The sequence below is a fragment of the Tenrec ecaudatus genome, chromosome 14 (assembly GCF_050624435.1).
Source record: "Tenrec ecaudatus isolate mTenEca1 chromosome 14, mTenEca1.hap1, whole genome shotgun sequence".
Classification (NCBI taxonomy): domain Eukaryota; kingdom Metazoa; phylum Chordata; class Mammalia; order Afrosoricida; family Tenrecidae; genus Tenrec; species Tenrec ecaudatus.
In genome coordinates, this window is record NC_134543.1 from 24,063,449 (window position 1) to 24,086,478 (window position 23,030).

The 23,030-nt window shown below is 41.7% G+C and overlaps 1 protein-coding gene across 1 annotated transcript; it reads left to right on the forward strand.

The window, feature by feature from the left end:
• The first annotated feature begins 671 nt into the window (after positions 1-671).
• On the forward strand, positions 672-14,144 carry DIO2 (iodothyronine deiodinase 2). The gene is made up of 2 exons (XM_075530781.1): positions 672-1,558; positions 10,665-14,144. Exons 1-2 carry the CDS (start codon positions 1,337-1,339, stop codon positions 11,238-11,240), a joined length of 798 nt encoding a protein of 265 aa, XP_075386896.1. The 5' UTR covers positions 672-1,336; the 3' UTR covers positions 11,241-14,144.
• The last annotated feature ends 8,886 nt before the right edge of the window (positions 14,145-23,030 follow it).

A 23,030-nucleotide genomic window follows, 5' to 3' on the forward strand; every position in this document is an offset into this window, starting at 1 on the left:
AGAAGCTTTCCAGAAATGCTAGAATGGTGCTCAAGTCATTTAAAAGTTTTCCTCCCAACCCACTCTGCCTTTTCTTAAATAAGATCATGACTCAAAAATATTTAAAGAACCGAGGTCACAGTCGGATGAAGGGAGAGTCTCAGTCTAAAGGTGTAAACACTGCAGGTAAGGGTGCACACATCCCACTGTACAAAGCAAAAGAATATCTATGCTTACTCTTTCTCTCTCTCCTATCTGGTTTTTCGGATCTGTTCTTTTCCACACTCCTCCAAAGTGAACAACAATAATCATCAGAAGAGGGGGAGGAACTTAATCTTCACATTATATTCAATTACATTTCTCAAAATTTGGGAGCATTTCCTAAAGGTATTATTATTATTTCTTCTCTCTCTCTTTAAATCACAAAGCAAAATTCCACTGTCTCTACCACCCCCCCCTCCCCGTTCTTAAAAAAAAAAGTTGTTGAGTTTTGCTTTTCTATTCACCGCAGTCCTGGCCAAAGTAAAGCCCTCTTTCTCAATGACGTCAAGATCTTTACCAAGATTAGGCTTTCGTTTCTCTGTTGCAGCAATTAGCCAGGGAAGGTATAAAAGGCTTCAGGGAGCCTCACTGGCTGCAGAGAGGCAGTTTGCACCAGACAGATAGCAGGACGGGAAAAGGCAGAGGGAGGGAGGAAGGAAGAGCCAGCCTTTCCTGGGCAGGGAGAGGGTGAGACAGGCTGGGCGGAGACAGAAACTGTGTGTAAAACGGAGTCAAGAAAGTAAAAGGGGAAAAAAAAAACAACAACCCTTAAAGTACATTTTGTAAACTGGCAATTTCAGAAACAAGCTACGTTTAAAGAACATAGAGGCAATGAAAAGCTAAAGAAAATGTTGCCATCTCTGCCACCGTCTGTCTCTCTCATAGGTACTTGGAACTGAAAGTAGAACTGCTTGTCTTTAACGGACTCAGGGAGGGATAACTGGATTAGGGACAGGCACGCTGGTTGTTGTGTGAGTGTGTGTTTGGTTTTGTTTTTTCTTTTTAAAAAAACAAAACATCTAAAGTCCCGAAGCAAAAAAAAAAAAAAAAAAAAAGCAGCCGCTCCGAATTGAATGAATTGATGGGTACACTCCAACTACTGGGCCGGAGAGACTGAGCATGGTCTTGCCATTTCTGATTCTTTCAAAGAAGAGACAACTCGGGCTTCCTTTTAAATTAGTTTTTCCTCCTTCTCCACCCCCATCACCTCCCCTCCTCTTTACCTCCCCCACTCCCTCGATTGCCACCCCCTTTTAAATAAGAGGGTGAAGGGGAGCCAGCGCGCACAAGGGAACTGATTCAGGAGGCAGAGAAGATGGGCATCCTCAGCGTAGACTTGCTGATCACACTGCAAATTCTGCCAGTTTTTTTCTCCAACTGCCTCTTCCTGGCGCTCTATGACTCAGTCATTCTGCTCAAGCACGTGGTGCTGCTGTTGAGCCGCTCCAAGTCCACTCGCGGCGAGTGGCGGCGCATGCTGACCTCAGAGGGACTGCGCTGCGTCTGGAAGAGTTTCCTGCTTGATGCCTACAAACAGGTGAGCTGGGCTGTTCAGCCGATGCCTTGTTCCCAGGCCACCGAGGTCCGAGCTGAAACAGTGGGGACCGGAGGCCACCAGGAAAACAGGGGTGAGAACTGCCGACCTTCATCGGGGAGTCTGCTGGCTCTGCGGTGTGTGTCCTTCCAACACCTGTCATGTGGGTTAGATCTGGGGATGACAGATTAAACGATTAAGAGAGAGAGACGGGAAGAGACAGAGAGATCTCACTCATGATGGTCATACATGTCTGTCTGTAATTCGGGTGGTAAGAGAATATCTGTGTTACTGGAATAACGTGGGCGGGGGGCGGGGCGGGTGCCAGGAAATGTATGTCTAGGGCGATAGAGCCAATGTATGGATTCCACTGTTGCCATCAATGGGAAGTTTCAGGGTTTGCAGGATGTGAGCTGAGGTGCTGGGAAAAGCCAGTTTTTTCCAGGAAACGGACACTGCCAAGAATGCTTCCAGGGAGTTAAGAATGTGGTTCTAACCTGTGTATTTAGCATCATAGTTGCTTCATTTCTGGTAGAGATAAGAGTTAATGTGAACAAAGTGCTGATGTGGATTTGAACCCCGTGACTCGGCTAACTGGCATTCAGTGAATAGAGACCAGAGAGCTGGCTGTCAGCAACTCAGACTTCAGCAGGAGAGTCAAATAAGCTTTTGTTTCTCAAAAGAAATATAAGTTGTTATGGAAAGGGCAGATAGGTTGATGGTGCCTTACACTCTCAAAGGTAGTCGTTCTAAGAGTGCTTGAGAATTGGGGCAGGGGATTCATGTACCTGTAAAGATGAGGGGGTCCCAGTGGCTGTTCTCTCAAAGCCAGAGGTTGCTGATCTTTGTCTCTAGATGAAAAATGCTGAAACTGCAGCCTTTCCATTGTTTGGAGATAGTGGGGAAACATCTACAAGCTGGATCTTAAGGGGCACAGAGGAACTTCCTGGCACAGGTCATATACCTGTTGATCTCCTCCCGGACTGCTGTTTTGACTCCTGAGGTTTCCTGGAGGTGAGGGACTAACTTATTTTGCAAGTGCTGCTAGCAAAGCCGACCATCTTGGCTTAACCTCACAGTGTTGCGGGCTTTGCTCCAGATGCCAGGGAAAGGAGACCAGAGGAAGGTGGGAGAGGTGTTCAATGAAGAAGGAGAGTATAGGTAGGCAGGGAGGAAGGCACTTCTAACTCATGGGCACTCCATGCCTGTCAGAGGAGAGAGAATTTTACTCCAGTAGGGTTTGCACTGGCTGATTTTAGGGAAACTCCAAAGAGGTGAGATACTGAGTATCGTCTATAAAGAAATATTAGAAAAATAGAGCAAAATGCACCAAGAAAGGAAAAGAAGTAACTTTTAGTCATAAGAAAAATCCAGGGAAGTGTTGGGCTACTGAAAATCAATGAAGTGTCTAAGAAGAAAAGATCGATTTTGAATTGGAAAGATTTCCTATAATATATGTTCCTATTATTGAGAGTGAGCTTCAGGGCATTTGTAGGTGGGATCCCAAAGACATGTGAATAGCACACACTCTTATTAGTAAGTAGATATTGGCTTATAAGAAGATAAGCCAGTGCTCACGTTTCTAACAGAAAACACATGCCTGTCTGGGAATGGTAGTGGGGGGTATTGGGAGCACCGCTTTCATTCCACAAGCGTATACCTTCCATATGACAATTGTCTGTTTTATGTTCCAGGTGAGGCTTAGAGGGATGATAGGTATGTGTGCACAGAAGTGTTCTGGTGGTGAAATGGTTAAGCCTCCGGCTGCTAATAAAACATTCTGAACTATAACCGATCCAGGGACTCTAGGGGAGAAGGATATGGAGGTCTGCTACCTGCTCCAGTAAAGACTATGTTCTAGAAAACCCGGAGGAGCAGTGCTCCACTGAGGTCCATATCAGCCTAAGAATGACAAGACAGACATCAATAGATCGGGCAGGTGACTGCTGGGGAATCTTCTTTGCCTTCCTAGGCATTTTATATACTTGGGTTTCTTTTTTGGAAGATATTGACTGGCTTATGAGGAAAAATTGTTTCCTGGGAAAGTTTTACTTACATGTCTACATAAATGTCATGTGTCCCGTAAGCAGTCAGGACAGTAATGTCACCCACAAAAGCTAACTGGGGGTGTTTCCCTCTACTCAGCAGTTCACTGAAGGGAGAAAAGAAAAACCAACAAGAAACCTCCATAGTAAACATTGTTATTTATTTCTGTTAATAAATGTACAGTGTTTCATTGTGTTGCAACAATTTATTGTTCAGCTTCCTGGAATTGGGAAGGATGAGTGATTTATTCTCTCCTTTTGAATAAGGTTTGTATATTCTGCTGATGATGCTATTATGCTTGCTCTTAATGGTTTATGTAATAACCCCCACGAGAAGATACATCAAGAAGACATAGATTCAGAGACAAGGCCGTCCTGGGTGGGCAAGAGATGGACACAGGGTGCATATAGCTGGCACTGAATTTTGGCTTCCCTCTGCCTCCAAGTATGGCAAGGGTGGTGGTAGCTTGTGGTGCCTTCATGGCTCACTCATGCCCTCTGAAACAGGTTGAACTATTTCCTGATAGTTCCTGTCATCTGCGCCACTGTCTCTGGGTGTTGCCATTTCTAGATATACATTGGAAGAGATTCCTGTTGAAATGACATCACACTATTTCATAACCCTGACTTGCATTATTCTAGCGCTGGCACCCTCGAAGCAAAGTTGGCCAAGGATGTGGGGTGTGTGTACATGTGATACAGTAAAGCAAGCCATTTAAAACGTTCCCTGTCATCGAATGTCTGATCACTTAGACAGAAATTCAGAGAAAGTAGAATAAAAGAATTATCTCTCATAAGAAGTAACAAAGACTTTTTTTAAAATGAATAAGCTGAAACAAATGTGCATTTGCTAGAATGTTGAACTGGATTTGAAATTAACTTACAGAGAAGCTTTGAAAGAGAATCTGGGCTCAGTGAGAGGAAATCCCACACATAGTTTTGATTGAAAGAGCGTCGAAAGAAACTTGCGAGTGATTGCGAGGTAAATCACAGATATTTGTGATTTAGTTTCCTTAGTCAGGATCATGCATCTGAAACACTGCCTCCTTGTGCTGCTGCCCAGCGACTCCAAATATGCAACCAGTATGCAGACGGCCCTGCCTGGGAGGCTGGCTCCTGCCTAAATGAAGCGTAGAACACAGTATAGATACTGACAAGTAGTTTAGCTTCTGCACACTGAGCATTGCAGTGCCAAGAAAACATATTCATTTGAACATATAATTTGGGTTTTGAAAGGGTCTCTTCAACATTCCCCTCCTCCTCTGCAGTCACCTCAAGCCTTCAGACACTACTTTCTACGATGGAAAATGGCCCTTATAAGAGAGAAACATTCCCAAGCGTCCACAAAGAAGGCCACAGCCAGAGCTTGTCCATCACTTGGGTAAAACATTGGGAAATGATAGGGCTTCCAGCTAGATTTTCAAGGCACAGATCTGAAAGACAGCAATTGAAAGGGAATTGAGCACAGAGCAAAGCTTAGGCTGGTTGGTCCCTAGCCATTCTGCTCAGATTTATTTGGTTAATCTGACTGTAAATGGTTAAATCATTGCTTACCAGTGATCTAGTCATGTGTACATGGCTGGTCAGAATGTCAAAGAATATGAAGATTAGGCCATTGCTTGGCTTTATGTAGATAGAAATGTGTGTGAAACTTCTGCTGCATGCCTAGCTCCGATTCCTTTATCAATCGTTTTACTTTCTATCATGAGATGAGGTGATAGTATGATGTCTAACAGCCTTTCTCAGCCTGAGGGAAAGAAAACAAAGTCAGGAGTCTATATTCTATTTTCAGCTTCTACTTGATGAATGACCCTTTCTTTTTCCTCCTTTGTCCTGCATTTCACAATCCACACGCTCAGCAGTAGTATCCTTTAGTCTCAGTCACTGAGCTCCGTCAGTGCAAGGATTCCATCCGCCAAACAACCCAATGCACCTGCTTGCAATGTATGGATGCTCATGCTCATATGAACAAGTACAGCCAGAGCGACATTGGAACTTGTCCTACTGCTGGCCCCTGCTGGGAAAAGGCGAGCCTTCAACCGATCATTGTCCTTTGTTGGTGTTGTGCTGCTGCGATTACACAAACACAAGAAAGGCCGCCTGTGAGAGTGCGCAGATGAGAAAGATAAACGTCCACGATGACGGTACCACCTTTTATGTGTGCCCTTTCTGTGCCTTCTAAAAGAAAAGTCACCTTTGGGAACATTGGAACTTCAAGGCCAAGGACGCTTGAATTTTAGTAGAAATGATGGTGCTTGTGTTTGGGCATTAAGTACTGGGCAGGGTTCTCTGTAGAGCGGCAAGTGCTGGCAGGGAAAGAGGCACCGACCTAATTACTCTTCCGCGAGAGTAAAAACTGCCTTTTGAATGCCTCTTTGGCAAATATGTCTCATTAAGGACAAAAACCCAACACAAACCCTCTAAGAAGGAGAAATTAAGATGATAGGTAACTTGTGGCCAGGAGGCTTTCTGTGCCTCTGTGGGAAATTAAAACAACGTCTGGGAGTCCCAGGGGATAACTTGTTTTTGTTCAGCTTCTTTCCTGCAGCCTAAATGTTATTATGGGACCAACTTTATTTTCTTCATCATTTTGGCTCTTTGTCAAGGAATGCTTTGCTCCTGGGGAAAGCAAAGAATCTTCCATCAAGAAGACAATGATGAGTCTCCTATTCCATCTCTGCAGGGTGCATCTCAGAGCAAACCAAGAAATCCTCCCTTTGAAACCCTGGTCAAAGGGGAAATTGGATGTTCATGGTGATCAAATGGAAAAATGGAACATGCACACGAATGCCCTTTTAAAGGATTGGTTTTGGTTTAAAGAATGCCACCATTCTTAAATTGTTTATTGATTACTGCTAAATTGTCTATGTTGTTTATTGATTACTAAAATATTTTGTTTATTGATTACTGCTAAATTGTCGTCCATCAGAGATGAACAAATTTTGAGTGCATGTAGGGCCCTGTTGGTGCAGCATTGAAGTGACAGGCTGCTAACCAAAAGGTCATTCGTTCCAACCCACCAGCCACTCCGTCGGAGAAACCTGGGGCAGCCTGTTTCTGTCCAGATTCAGCACCTTGGAAAATCTATTCGGTGCTCTAGAGTCCCAATGACTTGGAATCAACTCAGCAGCAATAAGTTTAATTTTTTTATTTTAACAGATGGTGTTTGAAGAAGCAGATAACTGGTCTGCTCACATTTGGGCTTGTGATTGTGTGCGTGTGTATTTCCGCCCCGTTTTATTGTTAGGATATAGATGCATTGTCTCATGAATGAGGATATTCATTTATGACATTCCAGTCTGTAGTAAGATCCCAGGTCTGCTCAGGAAAAGAAAGAGAATTGGCCACGTTTGTTTTATTGCACCGACCCGCTGCCATCATCGGAACCAGAGGGAGAAGAATGGGTGTTGATTATGGTAGGATTTCCCAGGAGGGTTCTAGGACTCATTTCTAAATTATCTGTCCCAATGAACTAAAAAAAATGACTATAACTATAGCAAGTAAAGGTTAGTGTTTGGTGTAAAGCACTTTGCTGACCCCTACTTAAAATTATAACAACTATGATTGTTCCATGATTCATTAAAGGTTTTTTAAGATTTTTCAACAAAAAGTGAACTACCCCCATACATTTGCATTTTTTCACTTCTAAGTTTTACTCTTAGAATGATAATGTGGTACTTACCTTATATTTTCTGACAAACCAGCCTGTTCATATTTTGGAAAGAACTCTGTTACTAAACCATGCCCTGTCCCTAGAGAAAGTGTAATATGCTTTACCTTTCCAAGAAAAGTAACTGCAGGTAATGAGAGTCAACTGTGGCCGAGCCATGTATTAGATTATTCAGGCCAGCGAATCAGGAATAGTACAAGGATCAACCGATCTGCTAATATTAGAGTTCAGAGGTCATGGCCTGTTAAACACGATCACTCCTAGGTTTCAAAAAATCACTCCCCAAAGCAGATGAATATATTCACCTGCTCAGATTCACTCCATTGAGCCGATGCCCCCTCAGCGCACCCCTCTAGAAAGGGATCGAACTGCCCTCCTGTGAATCCTTGAGACTACAAGTGTTTATAGGAGTAGAAAGCCTCCTCTTTGCCCTGTGGAGTGGCTGGTGGTTTCGAAATGCTGACCTGAGATTAGTAGCCCAATGAGTAACCACTATTCTACCTGAGCTACAAACCTTTAGTTCTACAGCTCAGACATGTTTTTCTCCCTAGATGCGCTACTTATTTAATAAGAATTGGCTGCAAGAGTAAATGAAAACACACGCATCTGTCGCCAGCCTTCAGAACTTATCACAATATGCCGGCAAAAACAGCACCACATTACTTTAAAAAATGGCTTTCCTCACATCATTATTGCTATTTTAAAAGTGGGTATTTAAAGAGAAGGTGACAATGGCATCAACAACCTAAATTTATAAGGAACTTCAAAAAGAACCCATAGATTAAAAGGCTTAGAGCATTTTAAAGCGCTCTAAAATTCTTTAACTATTTCAACCCCTTGGATATGAATGAAGCTCACACTAAAATAGCCACTTAAAATTAGTTTATTAGATGTCTCTGCCCTTATTAGCAAATTAACCAAGACAAATTAATATTAGTGGAATAAACTACCACCACCACCCCGCCCCAGTGGTGACTGAAAGTCAAATGCTGTCATTTAAATCACACCAAGAGCTGAGTTTTCCAAGAACAACAAGTTCTTAATGTTGAAAAGAAAACTAATAAACACTATTTCCAACCAGGGTTCTAAACTGGTCCATTCTGGTTCGACCCCTGCTGAGGATTTCCTTTCCACCACAGGTACATTGACTCACAATGTATAGTTTTTAAAAGAACTCTAGATATTTTCTGTGTATCCACCTGGGTTATGGAAGGGTCACCTGAGCATCTTGTTAAACTGTAAGTTTCAATTCAGTGTATCTGGAGTGGAAGTACTAATTCTCAGTAGGCGGTTGAACCAGAAAGAACTGATTCATAGCCCTGCTTCTAACTAGCCCTGCTAGGATTTTTCTGGAGGGAGAAAGGACTTTATTTCGTTCTCGCTAGTTAAAATGAGTTATGGATTAATGTGAGATAGAACCTTCTGAATAAAAACCCTTGAGTGTATTTTATCAGTTTGGATTGTGGAGTCTGTAGCAATTCACTTCTAATTGACTTCAATTAACAGCAGTGTTGTATATGGATGCATTTACATGAGGAAATGAGTCGATCCAGTCGTAGTGTTCTGTAATATTAAACATATTGTATAAAAATCAGTTGTACTGCTGTAAGTTGTCCCTAATGCTACTGGCTTTGATAAACCATTCTAGAAGGAGATCCAAACACGTTCATTCAAACTGAAGTAATTGGCTCTTTTATGTTGCCTGCTTTTAATGATCAATTTATAGATCCAAATGCCCACAAACTTTTCTTCAATTTACAGTCAGCTATTTAAACCATGGGCCATGGGGGTACACAGAACCATCTTCTTCTATACTTTCTTGGCTGGAGTATTTTAGAATTCAGGGGAGCTTTTAGTTGGGAAATCAGAAGTTGCTAATAAGCTGCGTGGAGTTTCAGGGTAGCTCAAGTGGGTGAGCACTTGAGTCCCGGCGGTTAGATGGGTAACTTGACTCTACCCTGTGGCACTTCGGGAAAAGGGTCTGATGGTCTTTGTGTGAAAGGTCACATGTTGAAAACTCTCTAGAGTTTTCTAGTACGCTGCACACACTGGGTGGCCATGGACGGAAATTAACCCGACAGCACATCATCACAAGTACACTCTACAGAATACCTGTTTGTGTGTGCACACACAGACCCTTGAAAGTAGGACTCTGGAGTAACCATGCATAGACATGGACAAGGGGCTATCAGAGTCGTGCACAAAGGAATGAGAAGATTAGTGGAATTTTAACATGAACTTTTTGAAGCCCCCTTGTATCGATTCACATATGTATTTATGAAATTGCTAATTTTAGTCCTAATACCTGGCATTGTAAACAGTAGCAGAAGAATGCTCCAGGAAGAACACTATGTTGAGGGGAGCTTACATTTCTCAGGACAATATTCTGAAACATGGAATTTCCCAGGAAGAATTCTCGTTCCCACAGTGAGTGGCATGTGACATTGAGACTGTATACCCATACAGTGGTTTTCAGCGTGCCGGAGATTGTCCTTATGTTATCTCCCTGGAGCTGCCTGAGGATTTACCCACTCACTCATTCGCTGCCATTGACTCATAAGGACCCCAGGGGACAGAGTAGAACTCCCTGTGGGTTTCTGAGACTGAAAATATTTGGGGGAGTTGACAGCCTTATCTTTGTCCTGTGGCATGGCTGGTGGTTTTGAACTGCTGACCTTGTGGTTAGCAGCCCAACTTATAGCCTGCTCATACTCCAGGACTTCTTCACCATGTGAAGAAGACAGGCATTATTAATGTCATTTTGCAGGTAGAAAAACTGAAGCTCCTAGTAGGTGAATGGGGAATAGCCCGTCTGATAAATGGAAGACCCCAGGCTTTCTATCGCTTGTCAGGAATAGAGCTTATCATTGTCTCCTGGTTGAGATGAAATGGATTTTCTTACATGAGTAAGAAAAAGATGGTTTGGCCTACGTACTTTTGAATTCAGAAGTGGAATTCGTAAAAGAGACACTCTGCCTCAAGACCGATAATTTGTCTTAATGTGGACCATTCACTTTTAACGTTTAAAATGAAGTCAATTAATCATGTATTATATAATGTGTGCTAAGCATTGACAGCAAGGTCAAGATAGTAAAGAATACCAGCCTCAACTTAATTATGAAAAACATTAACTGCAGTGCCTTCAGTGATGAAAATAATTACCTTCAGTGGCTAGACAGAATGGAAAATACTTTGATTCTCTTTTGGAACATTCTTTACATTAGCTGTCAGGGTGCCTCTTTACTCACATCAATAACTGTTTACCACATGCTCTGAAGGAAACACCACCTTTTGATACATCAATTGCATTTATTTGGAAGGAGTTTCAGAGGCAATCTGTTTAATATGCCATTCTCTCTCTCTCTTTCTTTCTCTCTCTCTTTTTAACCATCAGGTGAAATTAGGTGAAGATGCTCCTAACTCCAGCGTGGTGCATGTCTCCAATTTTGAAGGAGGTGGCAATCGAGGAAACGGTGCCCAGGAGAAGACAGCTGATGGGGCCCAGTGCCACCTTCTTGACTTTGCCAGTGCCGAGCGCCCACTGGTGGTCAACTTTGGCTCAGCCACTTGACCTCCTTTTACCAGCCAGCTGCCAGCCTTCAGCCAACTGGTGGAAGAGTTCTCCTCGGTGGCTGACTTCCTCTTGGTCTACATTGATGAGGCTCATCCTTCAGACGGTTGGGCGGTACCTGGGGACGCCTCTTCGTCCTTCGAGGTGAAGAAGCACCGGAACCAGGAAGATCGGTGTGCAGCAGCCCACAAGCTCCTGGAGCGATTCTCCTTGCCGCCCCAGTGCCGTGTGGTGGCTGATCGCATGGACAATAACGCCAACGTCGCCTATGGGGTGGCCTTTGAACGCGTGTGCATTGTGCAGAGACAGAAGATTGCTTACCTGGGAGGAAAGGGCCCCTTCTGCTATAACCTGAAAGAAGTCCGGCGTTGGCTAGAGAAGAACTTCAGTAAGAGATGAACTCTAGAGTAGCTGGTCGACGGTATGATTGTCCTAGAGCTTATTATTTAAAAGCAACCACCGCAAAGAAAGCATATGTAAAACAAAGAAACCGAAGAAGTTAACTCAGTTTTATTCCCTCCAGCCGAAGCTCCATTGCATCACGGAACGCCAGGAGCATCCATGTCGGAACCCCAGGCATCTAACTCTCAGCCCTTCTTGCGCTGCCCCATGGTGCTGGGCGAAACAGCAGCCCCGTCCCTCGCTTCCTAGTGACCAGATCCCATCCTGGAGAGAAGGAAACGCTGGTTGAACCCGTGTTTGTCCTGCCTGAGAAAGTAGCGATCCAGCTGATGAAGGCTTTGGGATGAGAAGCAGGAAGAAAAAAAACAACCCGAAAAAAACTGAGTAACCCCTCATGTTAGGAATGCTACTGTCTATGCCAGGAAGAGGGATATTACTCGGGCTTTATTCGCCAAGGATAGAGCCCAACAGGGAAATCTCAAATACTTACTTATAATGAGTCCTTGAGCTCAGGCCATGTGGCTAGGACCTTGGTATTTATTTAACATGTTGGTGTATTTTCTGCTGCTCCAGTTTCTAGTATGCCAATTCCCTATGCCAACCTAACGGTCTAGATTTGACAAGTGTAGTTATAGACACCTAGAATGATCCTTCAAGCCCGAGGTTCAGAATGAGTGTCTAAGAACCAAGGGTGACGTTCTAGGCTGTTGGAGGAAGGGTTAGCGGTAAATCAAATTTATAAATCAAGAAAGAGGATGCAGAGAGATTCAAATGCCTCAGAGAGTTTCACCTGGAAACTGTTACGAGTGGGACTGATGTGTTAGCCACAGAAATACATAAACATGCCCACACCCAGAATAAGAAGTCCAACTAAAAGTCACATAAAGAATACAAATTTGGAAATGTGTTCATTATACCCTATATCCTCGAGTATAAGCCGACCTGAATATCAGGCAAGGCACCTAATTTTACCACAAAAAATGCATTCAAAACGTGCTAAAAACTTGGCTTGTATGCAAGTATGTAGGTATATACTCTTAGACTGAAAGAGAATGAGGATTTAAAGGGGAAAAAACCCCACACCTTTCCATTTCTATTTATGGGTATTTTATGGAAATAAGTTTTGAATTATGTATGTGGCTTGGTTATTACCTCCCCATAATGCCTCTTAAAGGTGAATGCAGTGGACCCAGTGGTGCTCCTCTATTCCACTCCATTCCTAAAACCACGAAGCAGCCGCACCACGGCTGTTCAGCTACTTCCCTGTTTTACCAAAAGAAATGAGCTACAATGAATGGGAGGCACAAACAAGCAAGGATTTTTCTGTTGCAAAATGGGAAGAATACGTTCATTTGGGATAATTCCCACAAGTAATTTGGAGGGCTTTGATGTCATAACTCCCTCTGTGGTGTGGCATTTGGTGCAATAGAATTCCACTAATATTTGAATTTGGACTTGGGTCTCCCTGAGGCCTGGTAACTGGCATCTAGAAATCTGAGGCTTCTGGGGTGGCCTGATATACAGGTCACTGTGCTCCAGTTGTTGCTGATTCAGAGTGACCCTGTGAACACAGTTGCCATCAAGTCAATTGTGACTCATGGTGACCCTTCATTACCCTCCTGTTGAATAGAAGTCTTAGATGGCTAGACCTGAATAGCAATATATCCCTTTAAAATGAAGACACCATGGTTCTGATTTTATCTATAGGTAATATGGAAGGACCATAACATTCAAAAAAGGAATGAACCAACCACTTTTGTGTCATAATATTTTTTAAATTTGAGGATGCCATCAAAATTATAGTCTGTTTGTATTAATGGGTACAGAGGTTCTTTTGACCATTCTTTCAGTAATTAAAACATAAAGAAAAATGAATAGATAGTTGAGAAAAATCTTCCTGTACTAGTTTCCTGAAATGAGGGATGATCAAGCAGGAACTGTGTGAGCAATAACTAAAAGTTATTAATAATGGAAATAAAATCTGGAGTAAAATACCAGTCACTTCACTAGTTGGTTTATTGTTAAGCTAGTGAAGCAGCATTGATACTGATTTTTGTGTGTGTGTAAACATCTAAATTCCAGTCTTTTTAAATTCCATAAATATTATCTGAACAGAAACAAAGCTAACTTTGAAAGCAGGCTGTTATCTAACGGCTTGCTGGCAAACCCCCAAATTGTTACACTGTAATACAAAGGGCTTATCAGGCTCCCCCTCCCCGATTTTATCTTTAAAATGGTGTTGAGATTTATGTGGCCCTCTAAAGAAGTCAAATGAAACATTGGTGGCAGCACATTCACCATGTTGTCCTTAAACTTCTCCTTGGTTCTATGTGTAAATTGATGGAATAGGATGTCAGAGAAGTTGGTGGGGGGTTGAGATTTGGCTAAGGCCATGTTAGTCTGAGGAAAAAGGTGACAGAAAATCATTTCAAGACAGAGATGGTGTGTAAGCAGGCTGTTCTTGTTGCTGAGGATATTCCAATGGAGTAACGCAGCAGAGAAAGTAGACAGGCACACAAAGGCTTAGGCTAAATATCCAGGAGAAAGAAATGTGTAATCAAAGAATTAAGAGTTTTCTGGAAGAAAGTCTGTGGTAGGGTCAGTGGAAAAAGTGAGCTGACAAAGCTCAGGAGTTGTACAACAGGTAGAATGGTTTGATATTACTAATGTTTTGATAAGCCTGTCATTCTATAAGATAATGTTTGTAACAACATTTTATGATTTCTTGGGAGGTATCTTTTTTGGACAAGAGCCCATAATTTGAGATGGAGAGGAATCAATGCTTTGCCGTGTGTTCAGAAAATTCATGAGATTGTCAATACCCACCCATCTTCTCTGTTGTTTGGGACTTTATAAAGCATGTTCATTGGAAACATAATAGTTTTGTTCTCAAAAAGAAAAAAAAATATACACGTATATTTGCATATATATCTCTGCATATGTATATATAGTTATAGAACTTCTTGGTATTTAAATATTTCCCCCCCTAAGCTATGTTTACAAGGAGCTATCAGTTTAACCTTTTAGACTGAATTAGCTTGCCTATTATTATAATAGTTTCCAAGCAATTTCAGATGTTGTCATAGCATCTGGATTTACTTAAACATTTCATGTTTGGAAAATTTATGTCTTGGAACTATTCAAAACTCACTTTATTTCTATTGCTTAGTGGAATCAACAGTGACTTTCTTGACTAGGCATGAATGAAATGCCTGCAAAATAATGCAGAAGTGTTTAAACAGCTATTAAAATGTAACTGACCTCCTTACAGGCAGATTAGTAACTGTGCTTTTGCTTTGTAGAACTAAAATGATAGTCACATAACTGATGTGGCTTTTTGTCTTCAAGTTTTGGATCTTGGTCTTACGTCACCTTTGTAATAGAATGGGCTTCTGGTTTTGGGTAATATCAACTTCTAAATAGCCTATTGACTTATTCAAATTACCCTCCTTCAATTGGTCATCAGGGAATGCTTATTCACTGATCAAAAGGGAATAAAACCTCATCTCATTTGTTTTGCCTCAGTACATTTCACTATTTAGGCTCTTCAGTAAAACTTATGAAATATGGTGAGGTCATACATGGGTCCTGCTTTGCATAAAATACCAGAGAAGCAGGTAAAAGGCAACATCAGTGCCTTGGGGAAAATTCTTGGGTGGGTGCAAGGTCCCCTCGGCATACCTTATGGGTTTCTGTCTAGAACAAGAGGAAAGCATCTATGTATGGGGATTTCTGTTCTGTGAATTATAATTTCGGGTTCTGGACAACAACCCAATCTCTGAGGATTGGTGGAGGTTGGGAGTGGGCTTAAAAACAGAATCACGGAGCCATTTCAAGGGGGGAAATGTAGCCAGTGACTTCTGTCCCAATGATTTCGGAAAACCATCACCAGTGTTTGAAGGATCTGAAACCATGTCTCATAGGTGTTTACTTCTAGGAGCATGTGGGGGAAATATTATCAGAAATCAGAACGAAAGTGTCTTCTGTTATATTCCAATCCCTTGCCTGTTCTCCACAGTACCTTAGAAATAGAAACCTAGTCTTCATGAGAGTCGCCTGTACAAAGCTCCATTCTGGAATGGACACTTTCATGCCAGCACCCTCCAGCCATCTTTATGAAAGAAAGAGACAGAGACTGTGAGAGTCAGGGCGTTTCTAACTAGAAGAACTAGTCCATGGCGGCCCTGAAATCAGGCTACTGATTTGGGAAGAGAAGAAAGGATATTCTCACCATTGGAAGAGGGCTACTGAATGTCATTGAGTGAGCTTAGAATGAGAAAAGCATTTGGGCATTTTCCTAGTGCCCTGGACTCTTGACAGTGCCAGAAGTCAAGGCTCAGACCTAACAGACCCAGTTCTGTTCCAAGGTGAGTCTGAACGAATAGAGAGCAAACATGTACAGATATCCAAACAAGACAGCTCATGCAAGTCGGGGCTTGCTGCCCATGTTGGGCAGCAGCATCACAGGGCCAGAGAGTTTATGTAATATTTACTGTGGAGCCTTCGAAGACCTAGCAGATGTTTAATGAAGTCACTCTTTTGGCTCAACCTCCTTCCCCACCACCCCGCCCCTCAAAAATTGTAGTTAGGACAAACAGATAAACGCAGAAGATGGGGGTAGGGGTAAAGACAATTCTTGCCAGACTTCTCCATACCATGTCAATGGTTGATAGGGTTTTTATGTGTGGCAGAATGGGGAAATGCAGAGACATAAATATCCAGTACTTTATAACCAAAGCCATGCAAAGATTATGGGGGAGGGGATGTTGGCCAGTTTTATTCAGTTTCGCATCACATTGTCACTGGACTCTATCACTAGCCCACGTAATCGGGTCCCCGAAGGGGAGACCAGGATGTGCAGAGGCAACTAGTGTGCAAATGATAACTGCTGACGAAAGAGGCACCGACTCAGTTAGTGGTTGGATGTAGTCACACTGGTGGGTCTCTCCCCATCCTTGTCTCTCTAGCAAGGAGAATCTTCGGGAACTAATGCTACGCGTACTGGGGGATGTGGTGAGGGTGCCTGTGTGTATTTCTCAGTGGAGCAGAGACAGAAATATGTTGGAGATTATGAGTAGAAAGAGAGTTATTATATTGGTGCTGAGTGGTATGTGTGCTTTTACAATCTGTTCTTGTATTTTAATAAAATCTGAATAAAAGAATAAAGTGACTCATTGGGTCTATATGTCTATTTTTAAATTGCTCTCTAGACTTTGCCCCAGGTTGGAACACATTCGTGGTTGACAGGGAAAGATAATCCATCATTCTAATGTTTACTCCCCTTGGTAATCGTGGGCAAAATAGCCTGTGATGCCAGGTTATTTTAATCTCGGACTGTGTGCCAGTGTCTTCAAGGAAATCAAGACACTTTAGATTAAAGTCCTCAGACACTTTCCATATTAATGAACCAAGTACAAACAGAATTCACGGAAAAAGGTCCCGTTTAAGAGACTGTTGACTAAACCTTTGTTTGTTTGTTTGAGAATGTCTAAGTGCAATAAATAAACTTTCCAGGAAGTTGCTTCTAGCAATAGAGAGAGTGGTGTGTTGTGTATAATTTATTATAAGGCTGGGAGTGTATTCCTATGAAAGGAGAGAAAACATTTGAACATATTTCTGTTAATATGTATATGTGTGTATATATGTTATATATATATTCACAACATGATTACATATATGCATTTTGGACCTGAAACAAGGCAACATAACCAAGATATCAGTGGCTCAGGAGACACTGGCCTTGCCCGTTATTTTCTATTTGCTGCTAGTTGCTGTTAATTGGCTCCAACTCATAATGAACATACAGATACCAGAATGAATTGTTGCCCCATTCTGCCCCACATCCTGGATATTAGATACATTTGAACCAATTGTTACAGCTACTGTGTCAATCCATCTCATTGAAGCTTTCTCTCATTTTTCTCACCATCTACCAAACATGATGCCCTTTTCAATCAGTGGGCCATTCTTAATTACATGACAAAAATAAACAAGGCTAAATTTTGCCATCCTCGCTTCGGAGGAGCATGTAGCTTGTATTTGTTCTAAGACTGAATTTTTTCCCCTAGAAGTCCATAGTATATTCAAAATGCTTCAATGAACCAATCATTTTTTTCATTATTTAGTTTATTATTTGCAAATTAGGTTATTGGATAGACCACAGCAAGGGTCAGGCACATCTTAGTCATCAAAGTGACAAGACTCATGTTGCAATATTAAAAGATTCTACAGGAAAATATTGGGTAACAGTGTGTTAGACTGGGTTGACTAGAGAAACAAATCCAGAGACACTCATATATATGTAAGAGATAGCTTGATATCAAGAAGTAATTATATATCAAACAAACTCTCAGCCCTATCCAGATCAAGTTCATAAGTCTGACACTACTTCATAAATCAAATACTAGTCCATAAATCTCTCTTCAGACTCACGCAGCCACACACAATGATGCAGAGTGCTGAAAGATCACAGGCCGGTGGTTGCAAAGTCTTGTAGGTTCAATGGCAGTAGACACATCTCCAGGGCTCTGGCTACCATAAATGTAGCTCAAAATGGCTCGTCAACAGAGGTGAAGGTGAAGAAAAGAAAGAGGGGACCTTCCCAGGACCCTCCTTATGAGAAGGCCACGGGGACAAGGAGGTACCATCATGGGTCTATGACCTGATTGACAGGCTAGACACCACCCCTTCACTCGATTTATCAAGTTGACATGAGATTATGTAACTACCACACACAGGAAGCATCAGAGGGAGATGGAAAGAATGCATAGCACCATTGTACCAAAGACAGTTAGTTGACATTCCACCATTTCAGGGGGTAGGATATAAGCAAGCTTTAATGGCACCGAAAGAAGAAATTTAGACTGCACTGAAAATATTAACCAAAAAGAAAGATGTAGGAATTGATAGAATACCAATCAAAATGTTTCAACAAACTGACAAAGCACTGGAAGCACTCACTCGTCTATGCCAGGGTATTTGGAAGACAGCCACTTGGCCAATTGACTGGAAGAGATCCATATTTGTGTCCATTCCAAAGAAAGGTGAAGAAAACAGAGTGCTCAATATAGTTAACATCACACGCAAGTAGAATTTTACTGAAGATCGCCCAACAACAGCTGTGGCAGTATATTAACCTAGAGCTGCCAGAGGTTCAGGCCAGAGGGAAAAGAGGAGTTGGAACAAGGAATATCATTGCTGATGTCAGCTGGGTCTTGGGTGAAAGTAGAATGTCAAAAAGATGTTTACTTCATTGACCATACCAAGTCAACAAGTTGTGGACTGTACCGTTGTCAAGAACTGTGTGGACCATAACAGATTTGAGAAGAATCAGAATTCCAGACACTTCGTTGTTCTAATGTGCAACTTGTACATAGATCAAGAGGCAGTTGTCAGTTGTGCAAACAGAACAAGGACATACTGCATCATTTAAATTCAGGCAGCTGTGAAACAGGATTGTATCCTCTCAACATAATTATTCAATCTCTATGTGAGCAAATAACTCAAGAAACTGCCTTATATGGAGAATAACGAGACATCAGGATGGGAGGGAGACTTTGAAGCAACCTGCGGTACGAAGATGACATAACCCTGCTAGCTGAAAGTGAAGCAGACTGGAGCACTTGCTGATGAACATCAAGGATTGCAGCCTTTAGTGTGGATGACAACTCAATGCAGAGAAGACCCAAATCCTCACAAATGGATCAATAGTTAACATCATGATAAATGAAGAAAAAGTTGAAGTTGGCAAACATATTTTTCTTGCCTGGTTTCACAATCAACGATCATGGAAGCAGCAGTCAAGAAATCAAAGGATGCATTATTTTGGATAAATCTGCTGCTCAAGACCTTTGAAAAATAAGAATGTTATTTGGATCCAAGCCACAGTATTTTCAGTCACTTCATATACATGTAAAAATTGGGTATTGAAAAATGACCACCCCTAACAAGCCAGCCCCCCACCCATCACATTTGAACTATTATGTTCACAAGGAATATTGAAAATACTGTGGACTTGGGCTCAAGCATTGGAACGATTGTGAAATGGCACAGGATCGAGAGGAATTTTGCTCTGTTGTACAGAGGGCCACTATGATTGGAACCAACTCTACAAAACCTAACAAGAGCAAAGATATCAGGAGTTAATGTAATTGTCCTTGTAAATATCTTTCTCTTTTGAATTTAACTGATCCAGCAGATCTCCTTGGACTTCAGTGCTACTTTTTTTGTTTTTAATGGTTTTATTGGCATATACTGCACATGCCATACAATTCAAAATTTCAATCATATTGTGATGCCATCTTCGTTACAATAAATTTCAGAACATTTTATTCTTATAATTAGCTCCCCACCCACCCCTGCTTTGCCTCTAGGCATATAAAAATTTCATTTAAAAATCATTTTACTGGGGCCTCTTATAGGTCTTAACAATGTTCCATACATAAATCGTATCAAGTATATTTTGTACAAATGTTTCCATCATCATTTTCTAAACATTTACTTTGTATTTGAAACCTAGGGTATCAGCTCCTCTTTGATCCTTCCCTCCCCTCTCCCTCCTGATCCCTTGATAAATTATATATTATTGTTTTTATATCTTACACCGACCTCTGTCTCCCTTCACCCACATTTCTGTTTTTCATCCCCCTAGGGGGAGGGAGAATTATGCATGGATCAGTAGGATCATTTCCCCCTTCCTCCCTCCTCCTCTGACCATCTCCCTACCCTCCTGGTATCGCTACTTCCATTTCTGTTTCTGAAGGGTTATTTGACCTGGATTCCATATGTCGTCAGCTCTTATCAGTACCAGTGTGCACTGCAGTACTAGCCCGCAGTGGGAGGCAGGACTGGGGTCATGTTAGTGGGGGGGGGGGTAAGGAAGCCTCAAAGAATCAGAGGAAAACTGTGTGTTTCATCAGAGCTATATTGAGTCCTGGTTGACTCATCTCTTCCTTGTGACCCTTCTGTGAGGGAATGTCTTATGGTCTAATTGTCTCCAGATGGGTTTTTGGTCTCTAATCTGAGCCCCCTCATTCTCAATGTTTTGTTTTGTGTTTTTGTTTTGTTTTGGGTCTTCTGGTGCCTGTTCCCTGATTCCATTGATATCTCATGATCACACAGGCTGATGTGCTTCTTCCATGTGGGCTTGTTGCTTCTCTACTAGATGGCCACTGTCACTTCAAGCCTTTAAGATCCCAGACAGTGTACCTTTTGATAGCTGGGCACCATCAGCTTTCTTTACCACATTTGCTTATGCACCCATTTTGTCTTCAGTGATTGTGATGGGAGGGTGAGCATCACAGAATGCCAGGTTGTTAGAACAACATGTTCTTATGTTGAGGGAAGGCTTGAGTAGAGACCCAAAGTCTGTTCACTTCTTCAATGTATTGCCATATAAACATATGTACATAGGCCAATACCTCCCATTTTATGAATTATTTATGTAAGTGCACACTTATGGTTATACCTCTATCCATAGCTTTGCCTCCTAGATCTTCTGTTTCCTTTACCTTCCTCCTGCCCTACCATCATGCTCACCCTTCTTCTGCCTCTTAGTATTTCCTCTCAGTTAGATTGCTATTGTTCCAATACCACTGAGATCTCTAAGTCCTCCTTGCTGTTGCTTTTAATTCCCTGGTTGTTCCTGTCTATGGCGTTGTTTGCTCACCACTCCCTTCCCCACCTCCTCCTCCCCACAAGTCATATTCTCCCTATGGGTTCTATATATTGGTAAGCATTTTCCCCCCAATGGGAGTTTTCTCCTCCCAGTTTACCCACCAACAGAAATGTAATCACCTTCTCTGAGACATACATACCCCTATCCCCTGATCTTGACTTAAATTTCCAGTAAGGTGTGCTTAAAGGCTTGTAGAAGTGTCTGCTGATTTGTGGTGATGTTAGTACCATGTAAAATGGCAGCATTGAATGGTTTCCTCCCTCTCCTATCATCTTGAAAAACTGACTCCTGCTGAGACGATATCTCTTCTGCAGAAGTGGCTTTTGTTTGTTTGATTTTTAACATGTACATATAAAGAAGGTGATATTGGGAGCACTGTGGTGTAGTGGTTACAAATTGGGCTGATCAGTGTGGTCTGCTTTTCGAAACCACTAGCTGCTCCATGAGAGAAAGATGAGGCTTTCTACTCCCATAAGCGAGGAACCAGTTAAGTCTACACCGAAGATGCACCCCAAAGATGACAATTATAAAATTCAAATATGGTAAAGAGAGAAGTGTCAGAGCTAAAATTTAGAACACCCAATTGGAAGAATTCTATGGAGGACAGTGGGAGCCCCAAACCCATCTGCAAAGTATATAGTCAAATGGGGCACTGGTAGATCTGCTACAGCCAAAGCCAAGAGTCCTGAACAGCCCTCCTAGCTTACAGAGACCATGGTCATCTTGATTATCCTGGATCAAACTTGATGCTCGGCTGTGGAACTCCCTGTAGACATTACCTGAAGTTGTACTGGATACAAGTATCTCTTAGTTGCTCCATGACAGAAATTTCTTCCCTGGCTTTTTGAATGGTAATGGAGATCTTCCACTGACGCCTTATTTGTATTTTTGTCTTTATGCTGATAGGATCCTAACCTTCCTAATGTACTGTGATTGTTTGTCCATTGTTGTCAGTGGTTTTTCCCAGCTGTGAAGCGCAGGAGGAGTGGAGGTACAATGATCGTAATGGATACATGTGTTGTAGGGAATGTGGGGGTGAGGAAGTGGGTGATAGGGAGGAGGGAAAGGGGATTTCAGGAGTAAATAATGAAGGTAAGAGGGAGGAGGAAGCAACAGAACCTTTCCTGAGATTGCACCACATGCTATTCCTTTATTCTGTCCCAATAACTGTCTATATTTATCTATGATTTATGTATAAGCTCTTCATGAGGACAATGGAGTGTTATGAAATTCTTGTCTTTGAGTGATTATCTTTAATTTATTCTGATGCACAAAGTCAAATATCTTTGTGTAGTCAATAAAACACAAATATAATTTTTATATTATTCTCTGTTTTCAGCTAAGTCCACCTAGCATCAGCAGTGCTATCCCTCGATCCAAACCTTTTTCTGAAGCTGACAAATTTCTAGCAGATTCATGCCAATGTAATTCTATGTATATTTTGAATTATCTCCAGTAAAACTTTACTTGTGTGATATTATTCAATAATGTTCACATTTTAGTGGATCATCTTTCTTTGGAATGGCCACAAATATGGATATAGGCCAGTTGGTTGGCCAAACAGTTGTATTACAAATACAAAACCTGGTGTTCTTGATACAGAATCGTGAGTACTTTAACCATGGCATCCATCTGTTGGAACTTTTCAGTTTGTATAGCACCATTCTATGAAGACTTATTCTTCATTAATCCTTTCATTTCACCTTGAACTTCCTACCTCAATGTCATTGGTTCATTCGTTAACCTCCTGGTTGAATATCAGCTGATACTACTTGGTGCATCAACTTTCGGTATTCTTTCCATCCTCTTTGGAGTTTTTGCATCCTTCCATATCTTGCCTATAAAATCCTTCAGAATCTTGAGCCAAGACTTGAAATTTTTTCCCCTCATCTTGCTAAATGTCTATCATGTTCTTCTCAACTAGATTTTAAATTCATATTGCTTGCAAATTTCTTTGTGGTTCTTTACTTTGCCTTCTTGAATTGCCTTTGGATATCTTCTCTTTAATTAGTTTGTGTTCAATTTCTTCCATTAGTTTTACTTATTTAATGTCCAAGAACGTATGCATACATATGCTTATATGTTGTTGTAAGGTGCCTATGAGTTGGCTC